The sequence below is a fragment of the Microcebus murinus genome, chromosome 3, assembly GCF_040939455.1.
Source record: "Microcebus murinus isolate Inina chromosome 3, M.murinus_Inina_mat1.0, whole genome shotgun sequence".
NCBI classification, from domain to species: domain Eukaryota; kingdom Metazoa; phylum Chordata; class Mammalia; order Primates; family Cheirogaleidae; genus Microcebus; species Microcebus murinus.
The window spans coordinates 76,737,256-76,758,801 of NC_134106.1; the positions used below are offsets into that span (position 1 = coordinate 76,737,256).

At 53.3% G+C, this 21,546-nt stretch overlaps 2 protein-coding genes across 3 annotated transcripts; both read right to left on the minus strand.

Moving 5' to 3' along the window:
* Positions 1-125: 125 nt before the first annotated feature.
* On the minus strand, positions 126-9,731 carry ANKRD39 (ankyrin repeat domain 39). Its single transcript, XM_012786951.2, has 4 exons — positions 9,542-9,731; positions 4,402-4,505; positions 3,794-3,997; positions 126-532 (listed from the first exon to the last, which is right to left on the minus strand). The coding sequence occupies exons 1-4, from the start codon at positions 9,639-9,641 to the stop codon at positions 389-391; spliced, it is 552 nt and encodes a 183-aa protein (XP_012642405.2). The 5' UTR covers positions 9,642-9,731; the 3' UTR covers positions 126-388.
* Positions 9,732-11,103: 1,372 nt separating this feature from the next.
* Positions 11,104-20,866, minus strand: SEMA4C (semaphorin 4C). Of its 2 annotated transcripts, none has more exons than XM_012786942.3 (15): positions 20,566-20,866; positions 18,447-18,589; positions 16,833-16,981; positions 16,428-16,490; positions 16,224-16,322; positions 16,006-16,102; positions 15,795-15,911; positions 15,543-15,694; positions 15,284-15,459; positions 14,807-14,951; positions 14,493-14,715; positions 14,261-14,373; positions 13,073-13,230; positions 12,913-12,983; positions 11,104-12,813 (listed from the first exon to the last, which is right to left on the minus strand). In XM_012786942.3, the coding sequence occupies exons 2-15, from the start codon at positions 18,553-18,555 to the stop codon at positions 11,984-11,986; spliced, it is 2,502 nt and encodes an 833-aa protein (XP_012642396.1). In that variant the 5' UTR covers positions 18,556-18,589; positions 20,566-20,866; the 3' UTR covers positions 11,104-11,983. The 2 variants fall into 2 exon arrangements, with proteins under 2 accessions (XP_012642396.1, XP_012642392.1); XM_012786938.3 differs by having other exon boundaries at positions 18,447-18,592; positions 20,566-20,865.
* Positions 20,867-21,546: the final 680 nt, after the last annotated feature.

Sequence of the window (21,546 nt, forward strand, 5' to 3'; positions counted from 1 at the left end):
AAAGTGACTTGTGCCAAGATCATTCAGCTAGAAAGCAGCTTTTGTCAAATATTCCATATTTTCTTCTAATACATAGTTTTTATATTTAGATCTTTACTCTTGTGATTTTTTTTTTGCATGTGGGATGAGATAAGGATATAACTTTATTTTTTCCAAATGGATAGATGTCTCACATGAACTCATTTAGAATATGATCATCTGTCTAGGCTTAAACACTTCCAGCCCCACCAAGCCTACTCCCTCGCCTCCACAGTAGCCAAACTGGGGCTCTTCCTGTGTCTTCTAGCCACAGCTTCCTGCCCTGCAGCACGGATGCTGACCAAGGCAGGGGCTTGGAGAGCTGGTCTGTGTACCCTTCAAGGGCAGCCCAAGACAGGAGAGTGGTGACTCAGCTGGCCAGAAGGTCCCGCAGGTCACTGTTGCAGGGCAGCAGGTCACATGCTAGCCGTGCCTTCCGATCCCGGACGGCCTTCAGGGCTGGGCTGTGTTGCAACAGGAGGGAGCAAATGTCCACGTGTCCCTTCTCAGCAGCCTGTGGAGAGAGTCCCAAATCAAAAGGCATGCCCCCCATTGGGCTCTGCTCTTTCCTGCTCCTATTCTGGGGACCTCTTGCTCCTAAAAAAGAGGTTTTGTGGAAATAGAGACACTGGCTGTTTGAGTATATTTCTACCAAATCCCACTGACTTTATGCAGATTGGTGGAATACTCTAGTGCCATCCGGTAATTAGCCTGAGTTTTTCTTTCTTGTGTCCTTTGCCCAGTGGCCATTCTTGTCTTTGGTCTGACTTACATGTTAAAGACAAGCACAGAACCTTGGATCTCTAAGCGTCTTTCACAAACATTCACATGTCATCCACAAGGCGCTGGGCACAATATACACCAGACACAGCCCTGCCCTTTGGCAACTTTTAGATGAGCAGGGAAAGACCGGGGCCCAGGTTCCCAGCTTTCTCCTCTTCTTCTTTAAGACAGATGACCCCCTCCCCCTTGACCAGCCGCAGTGGCTCACGCCTATAATCCTAGCACTTTGGGAGGCCGAGATGGGCAGATAGCTCAAGATCAGGAGTTTGAAACCAGCTTGAGCAAGAGCGAGATCCCATCTCTACTAAAAATAGAAAGAAATTAATTGGCCAACTAAAAATATATAGAAAAACTTAGCTGGGCATGGTGGTGCATGCCTGTAGTCCCAGCTACTTGAGAGGCTGAGGCAGGAGGATCACTTGAGTCCAGCAGTTTGAGGTTGCTGTGAGCTAGGCTGACGCCACGGCACTCTAGCCCTGGCAAGCAGTGAGACTCTATCTCAAAAAAAAAAGACAGATGACCTCAGTCTGGACATCAATTTATAACCGCCCCCTCCAAACAGATTATCTTATTTAACTTTCACAATAAAACTCTGAGGTAAGAACCATCATTGCTCTCATTTTACAGATGAAGAAGTTTAGGCTTATATAAGTTAAGTAACTTGCCCAAGGACATAAAGCTAGTGTGGCAGCCTAGGATTCTAAACCAGGTTTGTCTGACTTCAAAGTCTAACCTCTTAATAACTTTGATAACCACTGTATTCCCTATTCCTCCCAACAGACAAATTGATGGACTACAGGGGCTTTTGAGAAGTATCAAAATTAATACTAGTAGCAATTACTATACCAAATTTGAACCCAAATCTTTATTTATTTATTTTTTTAATTTTTTTTGAGACAGATTTAATTTTTTTTTCGCTCACAGCAACCTCAAACTCCTGGGCTCAGCGATCCTACTGCCTTAGCCTCCCGAGTAGCTGGGACTACAGGCATGAGCCACCATGCCCAGCTAATTTTTTGTATATATATTTTTAGTTGTCAATTAATTTCTTTCTATTTTTGGTAGAGACGGGGTCTCGCTCAGGCTGGTTTCGAACTCCTGACCTTGAGCAATCCGCCCGCCTCAGCCTCCCAGAGTGCTAGGATTACAGGCGTGAGCCACTGCGCCCGGCTCCAAATCTTTATTTAATGAATTTTCTTTTTTTTTAGAGACAAGGTCTCGCTGTGTCACCCACAATGGAGTGCAGTGATGCAGTTGTAGCTCACTGCAACCTCAAGATTCTGGGCTCAAGCAATCCTCTTGCTTTAGCCTTCTGAGTAGCTACAGGCCTGTGCCACCTCACCCAGCTAACTTTTTCTGTAGAGACAGGGTCTTGCTATATTGCCCAGGCTGGTCTTGAATTCCTGCCCTCAAGCAATCTTCCCACCTCGGCCTCTCAAAGCACTGGGATTACAAGCATGAGCCACTGCACCTACTGAGCAGGTCCTCTTGGTGACTACAGACCCAAGGTTCTGAATTTCAGTGCCTCAATTCAGGCAGTGATAATGTTGTAAGCAGTTATGAGATGTACTCCAAATATACTTTTACAAAAAGTAAAGTACCAAATAGTGTATTTAAAAACACACACACATACACACAAAAGAACAATTCATATCCCTCACACATTTTCATTCTCTGAATGAGAGAAAAATAGATGGAGATGCATCTAAAATGCTACAAGTTGTGGGTTACACCAGCCAGGTATACCCACAGCAGCAACCTGCCTGTAAATATCCACCATGTGAACTGTAGCGGTAAAGAGTCTGAGCAACACCAGTGTAGACCATTAAGAAACAAACAATCCGCCTATCCAATTGGCAAGGATTAAAAAACAACCTAATATCCAGCTGTTCACTCAGCACAAATCCATTGAGCACCTGTACTAAGTGCTAAGGCTATAACAGTAAACAAAGTCCCAGCTGTCTCTAATGAGAGAGACAGACCTCAAATAGGGGATTGTAAAGTAGAGAGGAGTTAAGAACAGTTGAGCCCAGGGTGCACACAGCTAGGCACACATCTGGGAGAGCTACCATGTTTGGGGATCAGAGAAGGATATCTGGGGGTGTGATGTGTAAATTGAGATCCAGAAGGAAGGGTAGAAACAAGCCAGCTGAAAAATGGGAGGGGAAAGGCATCCAGATAGGAGAAGAGTTTGTAATGCATGCCCCTTGGGTGACAGAACAATAGGTTCAAGAAAATAAAAATGACTAGCAGGGCCTGAGTATAAGGTACAAGGGGATGACAGCTCAGGATAAAACTGGAGAGGAAGGCAGGAGCTGCCCCCATCTTGTAAATTGGCTTATGGACTTGGGAAAAGAAAGCCTCTGAAGGGTTCCAAGTGGGAGAATGGCATGATCAGAACTGCTTTCTAAAATACTGCTCTGAGAGAAGATCCCCAGGAGGGCAAGAGAGGACTATATTTACACACATATTGTTAAATATGCAGAGACCACCTCTCAAAGATGCATAAGAAATCAGTAAAGTGAATGCCTCAAAGGAGACGGTCTAGAAGACTGAGGGATGAGGGGTCAGGTGGAAGGGAAACTCATTTTCATGGCATATCCTTTTGTACTCCTCATATTTTTTACTGCATATCAGTATTTCCAGTTAGAAAGAGTTTAATTAAATGATTACTCTGGCTATACCACAGAAGGTGTTCCACAGGGACAGGCAAGAGTAGGTCCAAGTTTCAGAAAACTAACTACATGGAAAAGTCTTCATGACTTATCACTAAGGGAAAGAACAATAAAATGGCACTGTACATTTTAATTTTAATTTGCACACACAGGAAAAAAGCTGGAAAATCACACATTAATCCTAAAGTGATGACAGGTGAGCACTGAGATTACAAATGATTTTATTTTCTTCTCCATGTGTTTTTGTTCTCACCATGTTTTCTACAGGAACATGTTACAACTTTTAGAATAAGAAAAGAAGGGGGAAAAGAGCATACCTTATGTAGACTGGTCATGCCATCGTCGTCTACCAGCCTGGGGTTGGACCCGTGTGCAAGCAGCAGCCGTGCGATTTCAGTGTGCCCACAGTAGCTGGCACGGTGCAGAGCAGTGGCACCCCCATGGGTTTGGGCATCACATTTGGCTCCACTTTCCAGCAGGAACTGGCACACAGCATAGTGCCCATTGCGGCTGGCGTAGTGCTGCAGGGAATGGAGACCCAGGTCAGACAGCAGAAGCCAGGCAGGCCACGAGGGTGCTGGAGTGGTGAGGGCACAGCCCTGTAGTGAGGGGTCTGGAGTTATCCCAGGTGCCACCTCCAGCAGCCGAGTGGCCTGGGCAAGCTTCTTCATTTCTAACCTCAGCTTCTTCAACTGGAAAACGGGGAAAATTTTCCAGGATTGTTAAATTAAATAATTGATGTAATAGTGTAATGCTCTTACACTAATTAAAACAACCCAGGTTCACATGATGTTTAAAAGAGACTCTTTGCTGGAAGAAAGGCAGGGAGAAGACAAAAGGTAAACATCACTCTCCCCTTCTCAGAGAGGAGGCATCCCCGACTTAAAGCTTCTCTCTCTTCTGACTACCTTCCTCCCCAGCTCACCAGAGCAGTGTAGCCAGCGGAGTCAGGCTGACTAGGGTCCGTTGCCTTCTGGATTAAATACTTCACTCGGCCCAGGTCTCCATTCAGGGCTGCAGACCAGATCCCTGCAGAAAGCATTCAAAGTAATGGATAACGCCGGATGAATGGGGACTTTTAATGCTTCCTTTACCTCTTGACCTCAGTTTTCTGAGCGTCAGCTAGCCTATAAAATGGAGGATATCCGTCCTTTAACAAATATTAATTGAGCACCTCCTCTGTGCCAAGGACTATTCTAGGTGCTGGTGACATAGCTGTGAACAAGACAGATAGGGGGCTTGTCTAATCAGAACAGTAGGATTAGGCAGACAAATAAATCCCTTCCTCCCCTCTTCAAACACAGAAATGTTGGATAAAATAATTTGGGGCCAGGCATGGTGGCTAATACCTGTAATCCCAGCACTTTGGGAGGCCAAGGCAGGAGGATTGCTTGAAACCAAGCAACATAGTGAGACCCTGTTTCCATAAGAAAAAATTTAAAAATCAGCTGGGCATGGTGGCATAGGTTTGTAGCCCCGGATACTCAGGAGGCTAAGGCAGGAGGATCACTTGAGCCTAGGAGTTCAAGATTACAATGAGCTATGATCAGGCCACTGCACTCCAGCCTGGGCAACAGAGCGAGATCCTGTCTCGAAGGAAAAAAAAAAAGTTTGAATATAGAGTCAAATTCAAAGGAAATTTCACAAAGTGGAAACCACAGCCAAAGTGGTGAGCAGATACTGAAGCTATAGAATCCAAAGGACACTTGGAACTGGACACACACCTCAGGGGCTTTGGTACAAATGCTTGAGCAGGGTCCAGAGTGAAAGCTGTAGGCCACGTGCATGGCAGGGAGCTAGAGCAAGGCTCTGTGCACCACAAGTTAGGAGGCAGGAAGTGCCATAGCACAGAGGAACTGGGACTGGAGAATCTCTACTCTCCTGCCCTGCAGAGCAGCAAGAAGAAAGCTGGCATGCCTAGGGAATTCATTTATTTAGCAAATATTTACTGAATACTTACTATGTATGTGGCACTAGGGATCTTCTATGTTCTACTACCAGAACTGCTATGTTCTAGGCACCAGGGATTAGCCAAGTATAAAAGATTGCCCCCCAGAATTTGGCCTTATAGAGCTTACATTCCAATTAAAGGAGAAGGACAAGAAGTGTGTGTATATATATATATATATATATATATTTGTTTATATATTATCTAAATAGAAATACATATATATTATATATTTATGCATACTGTATAAATATTTTATATATAATTATATATATATAAAATTTAGGGGGGGTGAGGGGACAGGGTCTCTCTCGTTGTCTGGGCTAGAGTGCAGTGGCATCACCATAGCTCACTGCAACCTCAAACTCCTGGACTCAAGTGATACTCTTGCCTCAGCTTCCTGAGTGGCTGGGACTACATGTATGTGCTACCATGCCCTGCTAATTTTTTATTTTTTGTAAAGACAGGGTCTCACTATTGCTCAGGCCAGTCTCTAACTCCTGGCCTCAAACAATCCTCTTGAGTTAGCTTCCCAAAGTGCTAGGATTATAGGAGTGAGCCACCATGCCTGGCCTAATTACACATATAATTTTATATACATATTCTATATATTTTATAAAATAAATAAGTTGGTGCTAAGTGCTCTAAAGAAAAAGCAGGGGTGTCAGGGATAGCCTCTCTGATGAGGTAACATCTGAACAGAAACCTAAAGAAAATTAGAGAAAGCACCATTTAAATAGGTTGAAAAGATAGCAAAAGCAGAGAAAAACCTAAAAAATGAGATACCGTGACCTATGCAACTGGAGGTATGGGGCATATTAACTGTACCTTTGGGAAACAAAAACCCCAAGCTAAGAATCTGTTATTGTCTGGGCTGATCCAGACAAATGAATGGCCGAGGCAACTCAGAAAAAACCCATAAAGATACCTCCAGAAGTCAGCCAAAGCAGTGTGAGAATCTCCCACAAAACAGGATCCCCTCATCAGCTCAAAGACTAAAAATTACAAAATAAGAAGTAATCTACTGCCCTAAGGTGACAGCAAAAATACAAATGGGAAAATGCATGCCTCATAAATTAGCCATTATAGCACAACCTAAAAAAGACTTTAAAACAACAATATTTAATGTATTCACAAAGACAAAGGAATAGACTTCACAAATCAACAGAACATTAGGGGGGAAAAACAGGCAGATCTGAAACAGAAAAGTCAATAAATTAAAAAGTAGAATCTTTGAGCTGGGGGTGGTAGCTTGCACTTATAATCCCAGCTACTCGGGAGGCTGAGGTGGGAGGATTACTTGAGGGCAGGAGTTTGAGGCTGCAGTGAACTGTGATTGTGCCACTGTTCTCCAGCCTGGGTGACAGAGCAAGACTTTACTTCTGAAAAAAAAAAAAGAGTAGAATCACTGAAATAAAATAACAATAGATGGGTTGAACGGTATTGCAGACCCAGTTGAAGAGAGAGTTATTAGGAATTCAGAATGCAGCACAAAACGATAAAGAAAAAAATATTATGGTGACTAATCTTTTAAATGTGCTGTTAATTTAGTTTGTTAGTATCTTGTTGATGATTTTTGGATCTATGTTCATCACAGATATTCTTTTTGTGTTAGAGAAAAATATTAAAGAGCAGCAAAGAAACATGGAAGACAGAATGTATCAACATTTGCCTAAGGGGAGGAGAGAGAGAGAGAGAGAGAGAGAAACTGGATACAATGGGAGAGAAGTAATGTTTGACAAGGTAACAACTAAGAATTATCCAGAATTAAAGACAACCTTGAGTCCTCAGATGAAAAACCACACTAAAACCCAAGGAATAATTATAACAAATCTAGCATGGTGAAATGACTGAATATCAAAAATAAGAGAATGTTTTAACACATTTAACTGCCATAGGAGTTGTATTTAATTCACACTAGTTTTGAGCCTGGGGCCTCTCGAAGCATAGGTAACTCTCCCGGGCTCTTTATTTACCTTGAGAGTCACGTGGTATGCAGGCAACTCAAACTGCCATGCTGTAGCATACATGCTATGTGATGGGTGGCCCCCTGGGCAAAACCCTGCAGTTGATTCATGAAAATCTTACTTGTTGATGTTCTTATTGTTACTCTTAATATCGACAATTTTAATTGTACAGAAAATAAAAAATAACAATTTTTTCCTTAAATTAGAAAGGATCATTTTGTTTTCAAAGTTTTTATTCTATTTTTGTAATAAAACACCGTGGCCCCAAGATGTAAAAAAAAAATTTTTTTTCTAGTGTGGCAGTCAATGTGTTAATGTTACCAAAAAGAAAAGATCATTATCCACCAAACACCAACAATCAGATTATCAACAGATTTAACAGCAATAGCAAATACAAGAAGATAAAGGAAAAATATTTCCAGAAAATTGAGGGGAAAAAACCCTTTCAACCTAGAATTTTATAATTTTATACTCAGCTAAGCTATCACAAGTGCATGTGTGGTGGGGGTTGGCAGGCAAAGAGAAGCATCTTCACTGAAAAAACTATTAAACAATGTACTTTTGGAAAAAGGGAAAATGAACCCAGAAGGAAGACATAATTTGAACAAAAAAAGTCCACATAACAAAATAGATAATGATCTCTTCTATGTGTGGGAAATAATAAATGAGTAAGCAAACAAAATAATGTCAGATTATAAAAATTGTTTTGATGAAAGCAAGATGATAGATACATCAGAGTAACCTAGAGTGGAAGAGGCCTAACTTTGGATAGGGCAAAATTTCTTTCTCAACAGCAGCGTACAACTGACATGTTGGGCCAGATAATTCTTATTGTGGAGAGCTGTCTTGTGCATTGTAGGATGTATATAACATCCCTTGACTTTACCTAATAGATACTTGTAGCACTCTCTCCAGCTGTGACAACCAAAAATGTCTCTAGACATTGCCAAAGCCCCTCGAATGGCAGAATTGCCTCCAATTGAGAACAACTAGAATGGGGTGTTTAGAGAAAGTCTCTCTGAGATGACATTTGAGCTGAGATCTGAAGGGAAAGCATCAGCTAGCCTAATGGTTGCAGGAAGTTTATTCTAAGGAGATGGGACAAGTGCAATGGCCTTAAAACAGGAAAAGGTCTTGCCTACTTGAGAAACCCAAACAAGACCTGTATGGCTGTAGCATAGTGATTGGGATGAAGGAAAGGATGAGAAATAAAATGAGAGTAGAAAAGCGGAGTAGGCAGGGGTTAGATCCAAAGAGCTTTGTAGGCCACAATAGGGAATGCTCTGATTTCATATTTTCAAAAAGCCACTCTGGCTGCTGTGTGGAGAGTACAAAACACTGCAGGAGGGCAAGAGTGGAAAGGCTCACTGAGGGAACCACTACACAGTAGCACAGAGGAGGGTAGTAGGAGAGGCAGAAGGAGTAGGCAGATGCGGGAACAATTGTCTAGTAATAGTTAAATATAAAGCAGTAGCATCTACCCAGCAATTGATGGCCGTGTTATTATTACTGAGTAAGCTGCCTGTGCACGGAGAGGTGATGGAACATGTCAGCACAGTGGTTCCCAACGCGGAGAAGAGGAACCTTGGTTTCCTGCTTCCATCAGTTCCTACTAGCAGCACAATCTCAGTATAATCTGGGGCAAAAGGGTTGCCTCTCTGGGCCCCATAGTCAGGGATACCATTTCTGCCTCGAGGGCTGTCTGTGAGAAGCTCTTTGCCCTATCTAAAGCTTGTCCACTGCCTGACACACCGCGGCTCTGCAAGGCCTGGTCAACTCCACTGAAGCTCTATGCCCTCAGAGCGCGTGCAATACAGATTCTGCTCCCCTGGCCCTCTCTAACACCTGAGCTGGCTTGTGTCTCCCAGGTAAGGTGAGGAGTCAGGCCCTGCCCCCACCGCTTGGGAAAGTTACCGAAACCAATGCCTCAGTTTCCCCGCCTGCACACGAGACGAGGTGTCTCATGGCCAAGAGCTCGTGCCAGGTCGCCGGCAGGCTCTCGGTAACGAGGGAGCTCAGGCCCCCGCCCATCCTCCCGCGCCAGGCTCGGGGTCCCGTTCACGGCCCCCTCCTTTGCCCACGTCGGTGAGGGCCCCGAAGGTCCGGCCGCGGGCCTGGGGAGAGCCGGCAGGGCCGCGCGACCGCCTCACCCCTCTCGAAGTCCATCTCCTCCAGTGTCTGCTGCACGCTGGATACCGCACTGAGATGGGAGCAACAGGGACCGTCCGCACAAGGCCGCGGCGCCGCCATCCCGGCCTTGGCGCCAGCCGACCCGCTGTGGGTAGCCAGCTCGGCCTCGGAGGGCGGGGCGGACGGACGCAGTGTCCGCCCCGCAGCCCCGGATCTGACCATTCGGCGTCCTCGGCTGGCCCTCCTAGTCCCGCCACCTCACCGGAGTCCGCCAACCAAACATCCAGGCCTTAGCTCGAGAACCAATCGCGGCGACGGGGCGGGACTTGCTGCGCCGGGCTGCGTCCCGAGGCCGCCACGCGAGGGCGTCCTAGGCTAAGCGCAGGGCGGCGGCGCTGCGGCCCTGGGTCCTGGGAGCCGCACACTGCAGAGGGCGGGCGAGACCTTGTAGGGTGTGGGACGAGGCAGCGAGGCGCGGCCTGAGCGTTTACGTTACCTTCGCCAGAACCCAGCCCTCGAGAGGCCTCTCGGGCTCTTCCCGTTACCAACCTCGTCCCCCCGGGCCTCCCAAGGCAGGGGGTCCTTCACCCCCTCTTCCCTGCAGCCCAGGCCCGGGCCGACTGCCCAGGGCGGTGGTGCGGGCCTCCCTTCTCCCCAACTCCTTAAATATCCAGTAAGGGGCAGGTGGCCACAACTTGTCCTGCCACTAGAATCAACTCCATATAAGCCCCAAGGGCAGGGAGAGGGCTTTGGTTTGTGAGAAGCCTCCACCCCCGCAGTGGGCTGAGTTTACCAAATTAATCTTGTATTATCAAAACATCCTCTGGGCTGACGCCTGCAAACCATGCCCTAAGCGTAGCGTGCTCAAATCGATCGCGGCCTTCTCAATCCACAGTTGAGGGGACCCAGGGCATTAGCCCTCCCAGCCACAATCCAGCATACTGGGGAGATTTCATCTCCACCGCCTCTATAGGTGGGCATGGGTTAGACCAATGTATCTAAAGTCATCAGAGGTATTCAGAAATGGCGCATGGACAGAATCCAGCCTGGGTTCTGTTTCTCTCACAAACAGCTGGGCCCAGCACCACTCCCGGTGGAGCATTCAAGACTCTGGCATTCCTGGAAGGTTGAAGGCAGGAAGTAATCTTTCCTCCTCTAAGCTGGTCCGGGCCCCAATTTCATCCTAGCAACTACCCATCTGTATCACCTTTGGCTGCTTCTAGGAAGTTCTCCTCCAGCCCCCTCACTTCTACTAGTGGGCCCTGGAGTTCTGGGAAGGCAGGCCCCTCCTCTTCTCCCTGTCTGACTCCCAGTGCCCTGACTTGTTCATTTGGCCAGAAGCCACGCTGGCTCCCAAGGGGCTGTGGCCATGGTCTAGTTCCCAGCCTAATCGGCCACCACTGTGGGAAAACACTGAAGCTAGGTTATCCCCCCTGCTGAGAAGGGCACAGACAGGCGGGACCACAGAAGCGGGTGGCTGTTCTGAGACTGGGCCCAGCCCAGCCTTGCTCAACCCACAATGAGTCTTCCCTCCTGGCACCCGGAAGGGTTTTGGTCCAGAAGTCTTATCCCCATAGCAGTAATAGTTTCATTTTCTCCATTTTATTTGTCAATATAAAAATACTCAAATATTTACAACAAATAAATATGTGGGACACAATAAGTTACACTGTTAGGAGCCCTCCTCCTAGGGCTGGGAGAGGATATGCTAATATCCACAGCATGCCCACCCTCTCTCCCTTCCCTCCCCCAACACAACCTTTCCAACCCCTGTACTGGAAGAGGACAAGTATAAAATACCACAGAACCCAGGGGCCAAGTGGGAGGCCCCACCCACCCTTCCCCCTAAACACACAGGAGGCTCCATCTCCCTCCCCCCACCCTGAAAACATTCACAGCCCTTGGGGCAGGACTAGGCCCACCCTGAGCCCTGCACTCCCCCTAAAGGGGTACAGCACCCTGCCCGCCCCACCCCCATATGTACATCACTGCCCCACACTGGGACAGATGGGGGCAGGAGAGGCAACGTGATACAACCCTTTCCCCTTCATAGCTCCAATGACTCACCAGGAGGACCCCAGGCCTAGGGAAGACTGGACAGAAACAGGAAGGCTATGCCACACACACATACATACATACACACACGTGCAAACACTTATGAACACAAACACACCCACATCTTCAAACTTCTGCCTTCAAAGGTTTTGGCTGCTGGGGTCCCATGTGTCCGTGCTTCACAGAGGAGGAAGATGCCTTCTGCGAGGCTGGTGCCCTGGTGAGCCACACCAAGTGGCAGTGCCCATGCTGAGCAGAGCAGGTCCTCATAGCTGGGCGGGTGCTGGGCAGAGTCTGTCCCAGGCAGAGCAGGTGCCCATGCCATGTCCCTGAGGTAGCTGGTGCCTGTGCAAAAGTAGGAGCTGCACCTCCCACACTCCTCCCGCCGATGCGGTGGGGGGTTCTCCTCATACTGACGACTCCTCGGGGTTGGAGTCGGGCAGTGGCTGGCGCTGCTGCAGTTTGCGTCTCAGATCATCCGCAAGCTCAGGCAGGGGGTGCCCGAGCCCTCCTCGGTCCTCCCCTCCTAGTTGTAAGCGCACATAACCGTTGGCATTTGAGTTCCTCCCGCCCCCCAGGTGAAGCCGAGTTGGAGAAGGCAGGGGCTGGCCAGGGATCCCAGGAGGTGGAGAAGGGGGGCCGCCCCCAGGCTGGCACCGGGCGTGTCCAGGTACAATCTTAAGGGAGCCATCGGAGTAGTAGTAGCCAACAGGGTCCCAAAGTTTCTCATCTGTTTCGGGGCCGGGCCGGAAGGGAGGACTGGTGGGTTCCTTGGGCAGCTCCAGAGGGTACACCAGGGTTCTCTCAGCTGCCTTGGCTCCTTTCTCCAGCTCTTCCCGCAGCCGCCGGCGCAGGGACAAAACAAGCAGCAGCAGCACCAGGCACACAGCCCCCAGGGCCACCACAGCCAACCACACCAGCCCCAGGTTTTCCAGGGGGGCCCGGGCCTCCAGGGTCACTGATGGTCCCGCCACTACAGCCACAAGGTAGCCTTCGGCAGCCAGCCGTGCCCCCTGCTCCTCTGAAAAGCAGTGGTAGGCCCCAGCATGGCGGGGCTGGGCGGCCATCACAACCAGGGCCTGAAGCCGGGCGTCATAGAGGAAGGAGCCAGGCTGTTCTGCAGGCAGGTCCCGGCCCCCAAAGGTCCAGCGGGCATGGGCCAGGTTGGAGGAGAGTCGGCAGGGCAGCACCAGGTCTGTGCCTGCCACCACTGTGATGTTTTTAGGAGTGGGCCTGACTGCAGCAGCAAAGAAAGAAAGAGCAGAGTTAGTACAGGAAGCCCAGGACTGGGCCCAGGGCTCATCTCAATGGGAGGGGGACAAAACAGACAGCTCACCTTTCTTACTGCCACGGAAGTTACAAATGCCCGATGGGTCTGAGATTGTCACATGCTGGATCAACAGGGATCTAATAGGGGACGCAGGGGATGTCAGCAGCCCAGCTCCAATCTCCCTGCCCTCCCCTCCTGGTCCTGGCCCATGCAGAGCCCAACTCACCCAGGGTGGCCACCCACAGCCACACATCGGCTGGTGTTGACGTTCCAGGCACAGTAGGGGTCCCGGGCGAGGATACAGTCTGCACAGGAGCGGTACTTCATGCAATCTGCCAGCGGCAGTTGCACCAGCTGAGAGCGGGAGCCAGCAAAGAGCAGCTTCTGCGAGAGAATTAGGGCCCAGAAGGGTCAGCCAGGGCCACATCTGTGGGTGGCAGCCAGGTCAGGACACAGCACAGGGGGCTCCTGGACTCCTGTAGGGCACACAAGGACAAAGGAGCCAGCAGGAGGAAGACAGCAGGCTGTAGTCCTGAAGAGGGAAATCTAAGAGCCAGAGAACTCACTGAGGACTTATACAAGCCAGACACAATCCTAAGTAGCTCACAGATATGACCTTATTAGAAAGGGACGACAGAAGTGTGAGGCTGGATGTGTAATCACAGTCACACACACAGTGCAGAAAGTATGTTCTCTTCAAGGGCCATCAACCCTCACAATAGCATCAGCGTAAAATAAGGTGTTTTCTTCTGTTTGAATGGTGAATGCTAATCTTTGTGTTTATTTAACCACACGCTTTCTTTCTGCCATTATTCTATGTTCTGGGGAATAATTTTGAGTCACCATCGCTGGTAAAAGGCAAACAAATCAAAGCTCAGGGGGTGCTGCAAACATTCCAGAAAACAGTATTGCATAAGGTAAAATGCAAGCACTCTGGGAAGCGGTCAAGGAAATGAAACACAGGGTTGGGACCAGAGAGCAACTGGGGGCTGACAGGAAACCGACATGGTGTGGGCATCGACATGGTGTGGGCATCGTTAACATGTCACAGCCTGGGTGGTCAGGCCAGCGGGGGCGTGGCCAGGGAAGAGCTATAGCCACAGCTACAGCACAGCTTGGAGGGGTCTGAAGAAAACTCGAGAGCAGTTGCTAAGGCCTGCCTCTGGGAACACAGCCCCACGACCCAGCTATATGTAACAGTCCTTTGGAGCGCAGATTACGCCACTTCAGCGTGCTCATTTCCAGGAACCCACCCCAAGCTACACAAGGTGTAAGTGGGTTGGCATGCACATGTCCCCACCTCTTTAATGGCCAAGTGTGTAAGCTCGACTGGGAAAGGCAGACAGAGGGAGTAAGACAGGATGGTGCTGAGGACAGTGGCGACTGGGGGGTGGGGGTGGGGCTGACTTACTACCTTGCTCTGAGACAGCACCAGGCTTTCCACTGGCTCCTGGTCAAACACCTGCAGCTCCTCAATCAGGTGGACCCAGGGCCCCAGGCTCACAGCTTTGAGCAGCCAGCCGTCTCCTGCAGAGAGGAGGGGCAAGGTGTAAATGGGGGCACCAGGCCCCGGAGCATCTCCAGATCTCCTGGCTCTGGGCACAGGGCCTTCCCCCAGCCTCCAGCAACTGTGCCCGCATGCCTACCTGTGCCAATGAACAGCACTGTATAGGTGGTTCCATCAAGCCCTGTAACCTGGTCAGCCACCAAGTGAGTGAAGTTGGTGTCCTTCTTCACAAGCAGGGGGTGGCCCCACCGAGGGCCCACCTGCTCCTCCATCAGCGGGTGCTTCTTGATGAAGTTGAGGGTGTTGTCGGGCAGCTCCAGAGAACTGGTGTAGCCATGGCGTCGGTGCCAGTTGTTGATGCACTGGAGTAGGGAGGTGGGGAGGCGAGCCATCAGCCAGGCGGGAATGGCACTGGAGCTGAGGGTGGGAACACATCCCTGCCCCAGGACTCACCGAGCCAGGCCGAGGGCTGGGTACTGGGTCGGTATAGCGGCCCCACTTCTGGGCTTGCTCACGGTACTCCTTGTAGGGACCCTCGAACACCCGCTGGATCTCTTCCAGCTGGTACTCGCATACTGCCGACAGATCCACATCACCCCTGACAGACAGGGAGGGACCCCAGGGGTCAGGTACCCATCTTATCCCATCTTACCCCAGCTCCAGGCAAGTAGCATGATGGCGGGGCCCAGCACAATGCAAGCTTGAGCACAAGAATGCACTGGCAGTTCTAAAGTGCCACCCCAGAGCAAGACCTTGCCCACCTCCACGGGGAGCTTTGGAGGGGGCAACTGCCCAGGAGTCTCCTTGGCTTCACAACAACTGACCACCTGAACCTCCTGCAGAGGCCCTGTCCAGGCCCTCACCTCCACACACCATCCCTAACAAGAACACCTGCTCCTCCCCACCCCCAAGGCTCTGTGGCCAACTCACCATCTCACCCGAAAAACTCCAAAGAAGGTGGTGTTGTGCCAGGAGGCGCCCTGCAGGGTGTGCACCGCCTGCAGCTGGTTGAAGTAGAGCTGCCAGTCGGGGGCAGAGCACACCAGCCTCGCCTTTAGGAACGTGGTCCACTTCCTCTGCAGGGTCCGTGCGCCCCCCATGTCGCCCTGGCAGATGGCAAGAAGACAATGCCGGTCAGTCTCACCAGGCTGGCAGGGCTCCCAGGGCCCCCTGCTGCGGGACTCGGTACCTTGCAAACACGGGCCACACGAGCCACCACCTGCTCGGCATAGCAGTCGTACTCCACTGCCCGCTCACTGAAGAAGAAGTAGATCTTATCATCGTCCCCCGTGAAGCTCCCCACACTCTCAGGTATGTAGGCAGAGCCTACAAAATGAGGTTCTGTGGGAAGGGGGGGATGGCAAGCAGTGAGGTGCTGGGCCCCTCACGGGCCTCCCCGCCACAGCTGCCTCAGGGCCTGTGCTAGTGCCTCGGGACTCACCGTTGAGCCAAAAGGCAAGGTACTCTGTCTTCATGGAGTGGTGGGGCCCCATGTTACGCAGGATAACAGGCTCTGTGCCCAGGAAGTTGTTGAGTGTGGCTGAATACAGCTCGCCGTCTACAGGAGAGAGGGCCAGCCAGGCCAGAAGTGAGGTGGAGACACACTCAAGCCCCGGGGGCTTGCCCAGCCTATGTCAGGAGCAGCCACTCACCCACAAGAAGGCCAGTGTGGCCCTTAGCTGGGTCATAGGGACACTTCCCCTTTCCATCCTCAAACTCTCCACGCTCCAAAGTGAAGGTGACCATGTCCTAGGGGCAGGGAGAGAGGGGATGAGAAGGAGCTGCCCAAGGGCAGGGGCCCTCGGGGCTGGAGCCCAGAGCAGGTGAGGGTGGAGGTAGGGGCTAGCAAGGGGGGAGGCACAGCACTCACAATGTAGGTGCACTTGGGCTGGAAGGCGTAGGTGCCACAGACGTACAGGTGCGAGGCGTTGTAGGGCTGCAGGAAGCGTATGAAGTTGAAGCACTCCGTCTGGGGCAGAAAGGCATCCAGTTAGTGAGAGTATGGGAGGCAGCCCCAGGAGAGCGTGCACCTGCATTGCAAGGCCCTGCAAGTGATCAGGACCTGAGCACCCACCTGGTTACTCTTCCCTTTCTGAATACACTCAGTCTTCTTCTCCACTGGGGCCTCCCAGGAGATCTGAAGATAGGGAGGAGGACATCAGCAATGTCACAAGTATGTACCATGCATGTGTCATAAACACTGCCTGTGGCAGCAATCCAGTGCAAAGATATTGTCCCCATTCTCTGGGGGCTTCTTTCAGTAGAATACAGAAGCCTCACACTGCCCCCCTACACAGAATCCAGTAAATGCTACAGGAGAGGACAGAGCTAGCTAATCCTAATGAGTGCTCGGGCCTTGGAAGTCGAGCAAGACTTCCATAAGGGCAGCTGGGCAGAGGTACAGCCTGCCCAAGCGAAGCCCCTCTGGGCCCTGCTCTCTCTCCCAGGCCTGTGTGCCACCCGCTGCCCAACCTCTCACCACTCCTTGCAGCTCCAGAGCCTCCACGCTGAAGGCAAATAGGGCCTCTCGGGCCCCCACATACAGAAGCCCAGTCTGCTCCGTCAGGGTCAGCGTCAGGAAGTCCTGGATGCCCGTTTGGGAAAACCGCCGTACCACTGTGGCCAGCTCTGCAGGGACAAGGGCAAGGTAAAGTGAGCAGGCACCTCTCAGAGTCAGTCTTCCTCTATCCACTGGTCTGCTGGGCCTAATCCCCCCAGTTCCCCACACTGGAGCCAGGACCCCACAGCAGTGCCAGCCAAGCCCCCTGACTGGCAATAGAGGGCATTTTCGGAATGGCCTTTTGGCTCTGACAGCTCCACCCAGGCCTCCTTAGCCTTCCCTTGTCTGGGAGGAGGCAGATCCGGGCTGCTGAAAAGGAAGGACGGATCTCTCAGCCACAGCTTCCGGCCAGAGGAAGCCATCAGACTGATGGCTCTCGCTCTCAGGGTCAGTGGCACCTCCGGCTGCAGGGCTGGGCTGAGCACCCCCACCTTCCCCACCCCCTGCTTCCTTGGCTGCTGCTTCCTTCTTTGCTCTGCTGCTCACGGTCCACATTAGGGGCCAGCCAGGCCCTGGCAACCCACCCAGCAGGGAAGGAGGTACAGAACAGTTGTGAGCAATCTTTGCCTCAGGAAAGCCTTTACCCCAACAGGACCCAAATCCAGGCTGCCAGAGATGGAAGCACAGCTGGCCACCAGGACAGGCAGGGATGGCAGGAGGGGAAGGCATCGAGGCTGGGAGGCCAGGCCAGAGAAGTGGGGGAAACCAGAGGCTCTGGGGCCAGAGATGGGGCTGAAGCCTGCTGGGGCTTGGGAAGCCAGGACACTATGCCATTCATATAGTCATGTGATTTCTATGTCAGCCCCCAAACCAGCGGCCCACCTCTCCTCAGGGGCCCCCCAAACCAGCTTCAGTCTTTGGAGGCAAGGATGGACCCAGACACAGGCTGGCATGGGAGGGCTTCATTAGCACCCGAGTGCAGCCTGTGGGAGGTGAGCTCATCCCAGGTCCCCAGAGCGCACAGATGATACAAACACCTGACATCACCTCTCCATACAGGTGTGTGTGCACTAGGAGGGTTGCCAGGTCCACTCTGTCCCTCAGTACAAGCATGCGCACATACACCCATCCAGGGCCACCAGATGGCATGAGTATTGGGGTGGTATTAGGGTGGTATTAGGATAAAGGGAGTTCTGGGGACAGACAGCTAGAAAGACTAAAGGGAACAGGGGACAGAGCTTTGGTTTATACCATCCTGGTTTGGGTTTCTCTCTCTAGGCTCTCAGCGATAGTGACAATTCAAGAAATGAGGCGTGCAGAATGGCCTCTCTCCCTTGCATACCTGGGCAGCCAGTCTGGGGCGAGGAGTTGGTAAGAGCTCCCCCAGAGCCATCCTAAGTGTCAGAAGGAGGCAAATCCCAGGTCCTGACCTGTACTACCCATTCTGGATCCACACACATCAGACTAAAGTGGGCACGTTATTGGGGACGATTCCTTAGCAGCCTGCCCCTGCACTTCCTGAGTACCCTTCCTCCCCTGGTGTCCCTCCTGCCTCCCACATGGCTTGTTACCCCCAAGACTCCAGGCACTCACCCCCAGAAGATACTGTCTTCCGGGGCACAAGGTTCCACCACACCTCAGCCCCGATGCCCAGGCCCCACAGCCCCACTGCCAGCAGCCAGACAGCCCAGTGTGGGGCCATGGCACACGCCGGCTCTATGCTCCAAGCCAGCTGCCTGCTGAGGGAAAAGAAATGGTCAGAATCATACCCAGAGAAAACAAACCGGAAGGGGGCCCACACCAAGGGGCTACTGGACACCTGATCAGGCCTCTCCAGGAGCCCCTGGAAGCCCCCCTGGCCACTCCCTCTGGAGGAGGACCTGGCACCTCACACCTGACCTCAACCCCCAAAAGACATGGGGTCTCCCCTGGCAACTCGGAGGAGCTGAGTCAGCTGGAGGCATGGACAGACTCCAAGAAGCCCTCACTGGCCGCTAGGCCTCTCCCACTCGCTCCCAACAGGAAGTTGTTTAAAAAAATAAAGAGGACACCTCCCTCCCCAACTCACGACTAAAAGGTTTTTAGAGTTCCTTAAAAGAAAAAACCTCAGGAAGCAGGACTTGCATCCACTCGGGCTCCAACCAGCCCCACGACCCAATTCTGGGAGGCAAACCCCTCCGCGGGGTGAGGAGGCGTGCGGTGGGGCAGGCGGTGGCGAGAACCCGCACAGAGGGACTTAGTGCAGCATGCTGCGTGCGAAGTCCCAGCCCCAGCCCGTCCCTTCCCCCTGCACAGACAATGGCCGGGCAGAGCCCAGAACCCCGTTCCACAGCAGCAGGGCAGGGGTGGGAGTGGGGCCGGGAGCCGAAGGGGCCCTGCTTCCCGAGGCCCCTTTGTTGCCCAAGAGGGAGGCAGGAAGTGGGTGGGATGGGCGTGGAAATGACCAGGGCCTCATCCTGTTCCTCGCACAGCCTTCTAGGAGACACTAGCCCTCCGGCTGAGAGGCGGCGGGATAACAGAGCAGGCTCGGGTCTAATCAGGGATCTCCCGGCGGCGCTGGCAGGCGGGGGCGTGGGGGATGAGCTAGGGGAGCACGAGGGGGGTTCCTCTTGGACCGCATGGCGGGCGCCCGCTGCGCTTTCGCTTCCCCGGGTTTGACGAACCTTCCCAACTCAGGGATTACGCCTCAGGGACCCTGGCCTAAGCAGGCCATCGGGTTTGGTTTCCACTGCTTCAGTCCTCCCATGCCGGGCACAGAGACACAGGATCTGGGGACTTGGTCACCCCAAAACAAAGGGTACCTGCCAAGGCCCCGTCCGGGGTCCCCCGGGGTCCTCCCCTCCCCCAGCTCCAGGGATTTGAATGCAAACAAAGCGGTGGCGCTGGGAGCGTGGCGGAGCCCGGCCTGCGGACGCCCCCTGTCGGCCTAGAACCTCAGCGCGGGAAGAGCGGGGGCCTGGGGCAGTGTTCGCCCGCGACCGGCCCCAAATACACCCCCAGCTCTCCCTCAGCTCCTTACCCCAGACTCAGGCCAAACCCGGAGGCGCGCTCCGAGGATCCGCCCGTGCAGCAGTGCCCCCACCCCCAGCTCCTCCCAGCTCGGGGGAAACGGGCAGCCAGGGGCGTGGGGGCCGAGGGGTGCGGGGTCCAGGTGGAGCCCCTGCACCCTTGCTCACCCCGAGCGGCCGGCAGTGGACGGCGGCGCTCCCGCGGCTGCACGGCGAGCGCTCCAGCCGGGTCAGGGCGCCCGGCTCGGGCCGGGGGCCTGGCTTTCCGGGACAACCCGCCTCCCCGGCGTAACGGGGAGGGGCGGGGGGCCGCGGCAGGGAAATCCGATCCCACAACATCGGCCTCTGTCCAAGCCCGCCCCAAACTTTCCGTCGGCAGTGGGGGAGCCGAGAACAGTTCAGGAGCCTGGCGAGGATCCCCACCGTAGACCGGACAGCACGAGGAACCCCGGAGCCCCTCACCAGCCCGCCCCTCCAGTCCCGGGGGCCGCAGGCACTGCACGCCCCTCTCCCGAGCCCCCGCGAGGCAGCCCGCGGGGTCGCAGGAAGGATTTCGGGCGGACAGCTGTCTCCGCCGCCGCCGCTCCCTGCTCCCCTAGACCCCGTGCCTCGCGCGTGCGGCAGCCCCTGCCCAAGCAAAGGGACAAAGCGGTGGCTCCGGAGCTCCGCGGTCCTGGCCACACGCAAGCCCGGCCTCCACTCACCTCTTGCGCGCAGCTCGGATCCCTGGGCGCCGCCCTCGCGTTCGCCACCGACCGCGGTCCGCCCCTGTGCCCGACCGCGCGCGCCCACCAGCGCTCCACCACTGCCCCTCTGCCACCAACCCTCGGTCCTGGCTCGGCGCCCCTGGGCTCGGGCTCCCCGCGCCACCGCGGCGGGCGCCGGCTCTTTCTCCAGCGCTGCCGCGGCTCTCCGCCCCCTCCCCCCTGACGTCAGGCGGGGGGGTCGAGCGGAGGCCGGGGGCGGGACGCGAAGGCCAGCTCAGGAGGGGGCTGCGACCCGCCACGACCCGCGGGCCCGCCCGCTCTCCGCAGGGGGGGCTCGGGCCTCTGTCCCTCCTGGTGCCCAGCCGCCCCGCGTCTCGGAGTCGCGGTCTGCGCCACAGCGCCTGGAGGGAGGTGGGGCGGGGAAGGGACTCCTGGCATTGCCATGGCTGAATCGGACTCACCCGTTCTTTCCAAAGTGTTCCTGGTAGACCTAGGGCGGGCTCGGGAATCGGGCTTGACGCTCCAGTTACTGCAACGAACGTGGGCCAGCCACCTCGGGGCGATTATCCGGGGGAGGAACGCTGGGGAAACCGAGGCTTCTCTTCTGGGCAGACGAGAGAAGTCTGTCTTGTGGCCCCAAATTCTGCCTTCTTTCTTGGCCCCAACGCCACTGATTCCTGCCCTCAGACTAGCCTTACCAGCCAGGAAGACCCTCAAGTCTCCGGAGACAATCTGAGCCTGTTTCTCACGCTCCGGGCAGAGCCTACCCCCAGAAAATGACTCCTTCTGGTGCCACTGGAAGGCTGATTAACAAGCGGCACGAGCCCTAATGTTCAGATGAAAGGGGCTGGGGAGAGCCACGCGGGAGCACCGGCTCCTTCAGAACCTCCAGCCTCCGCCCACAGCGGCTCCTAGAAGTAACTTGTAGCTCATGCCTTATGGGCGGTGCTGGGGTGTCCTCCTTCCTGCCAGCTGGTC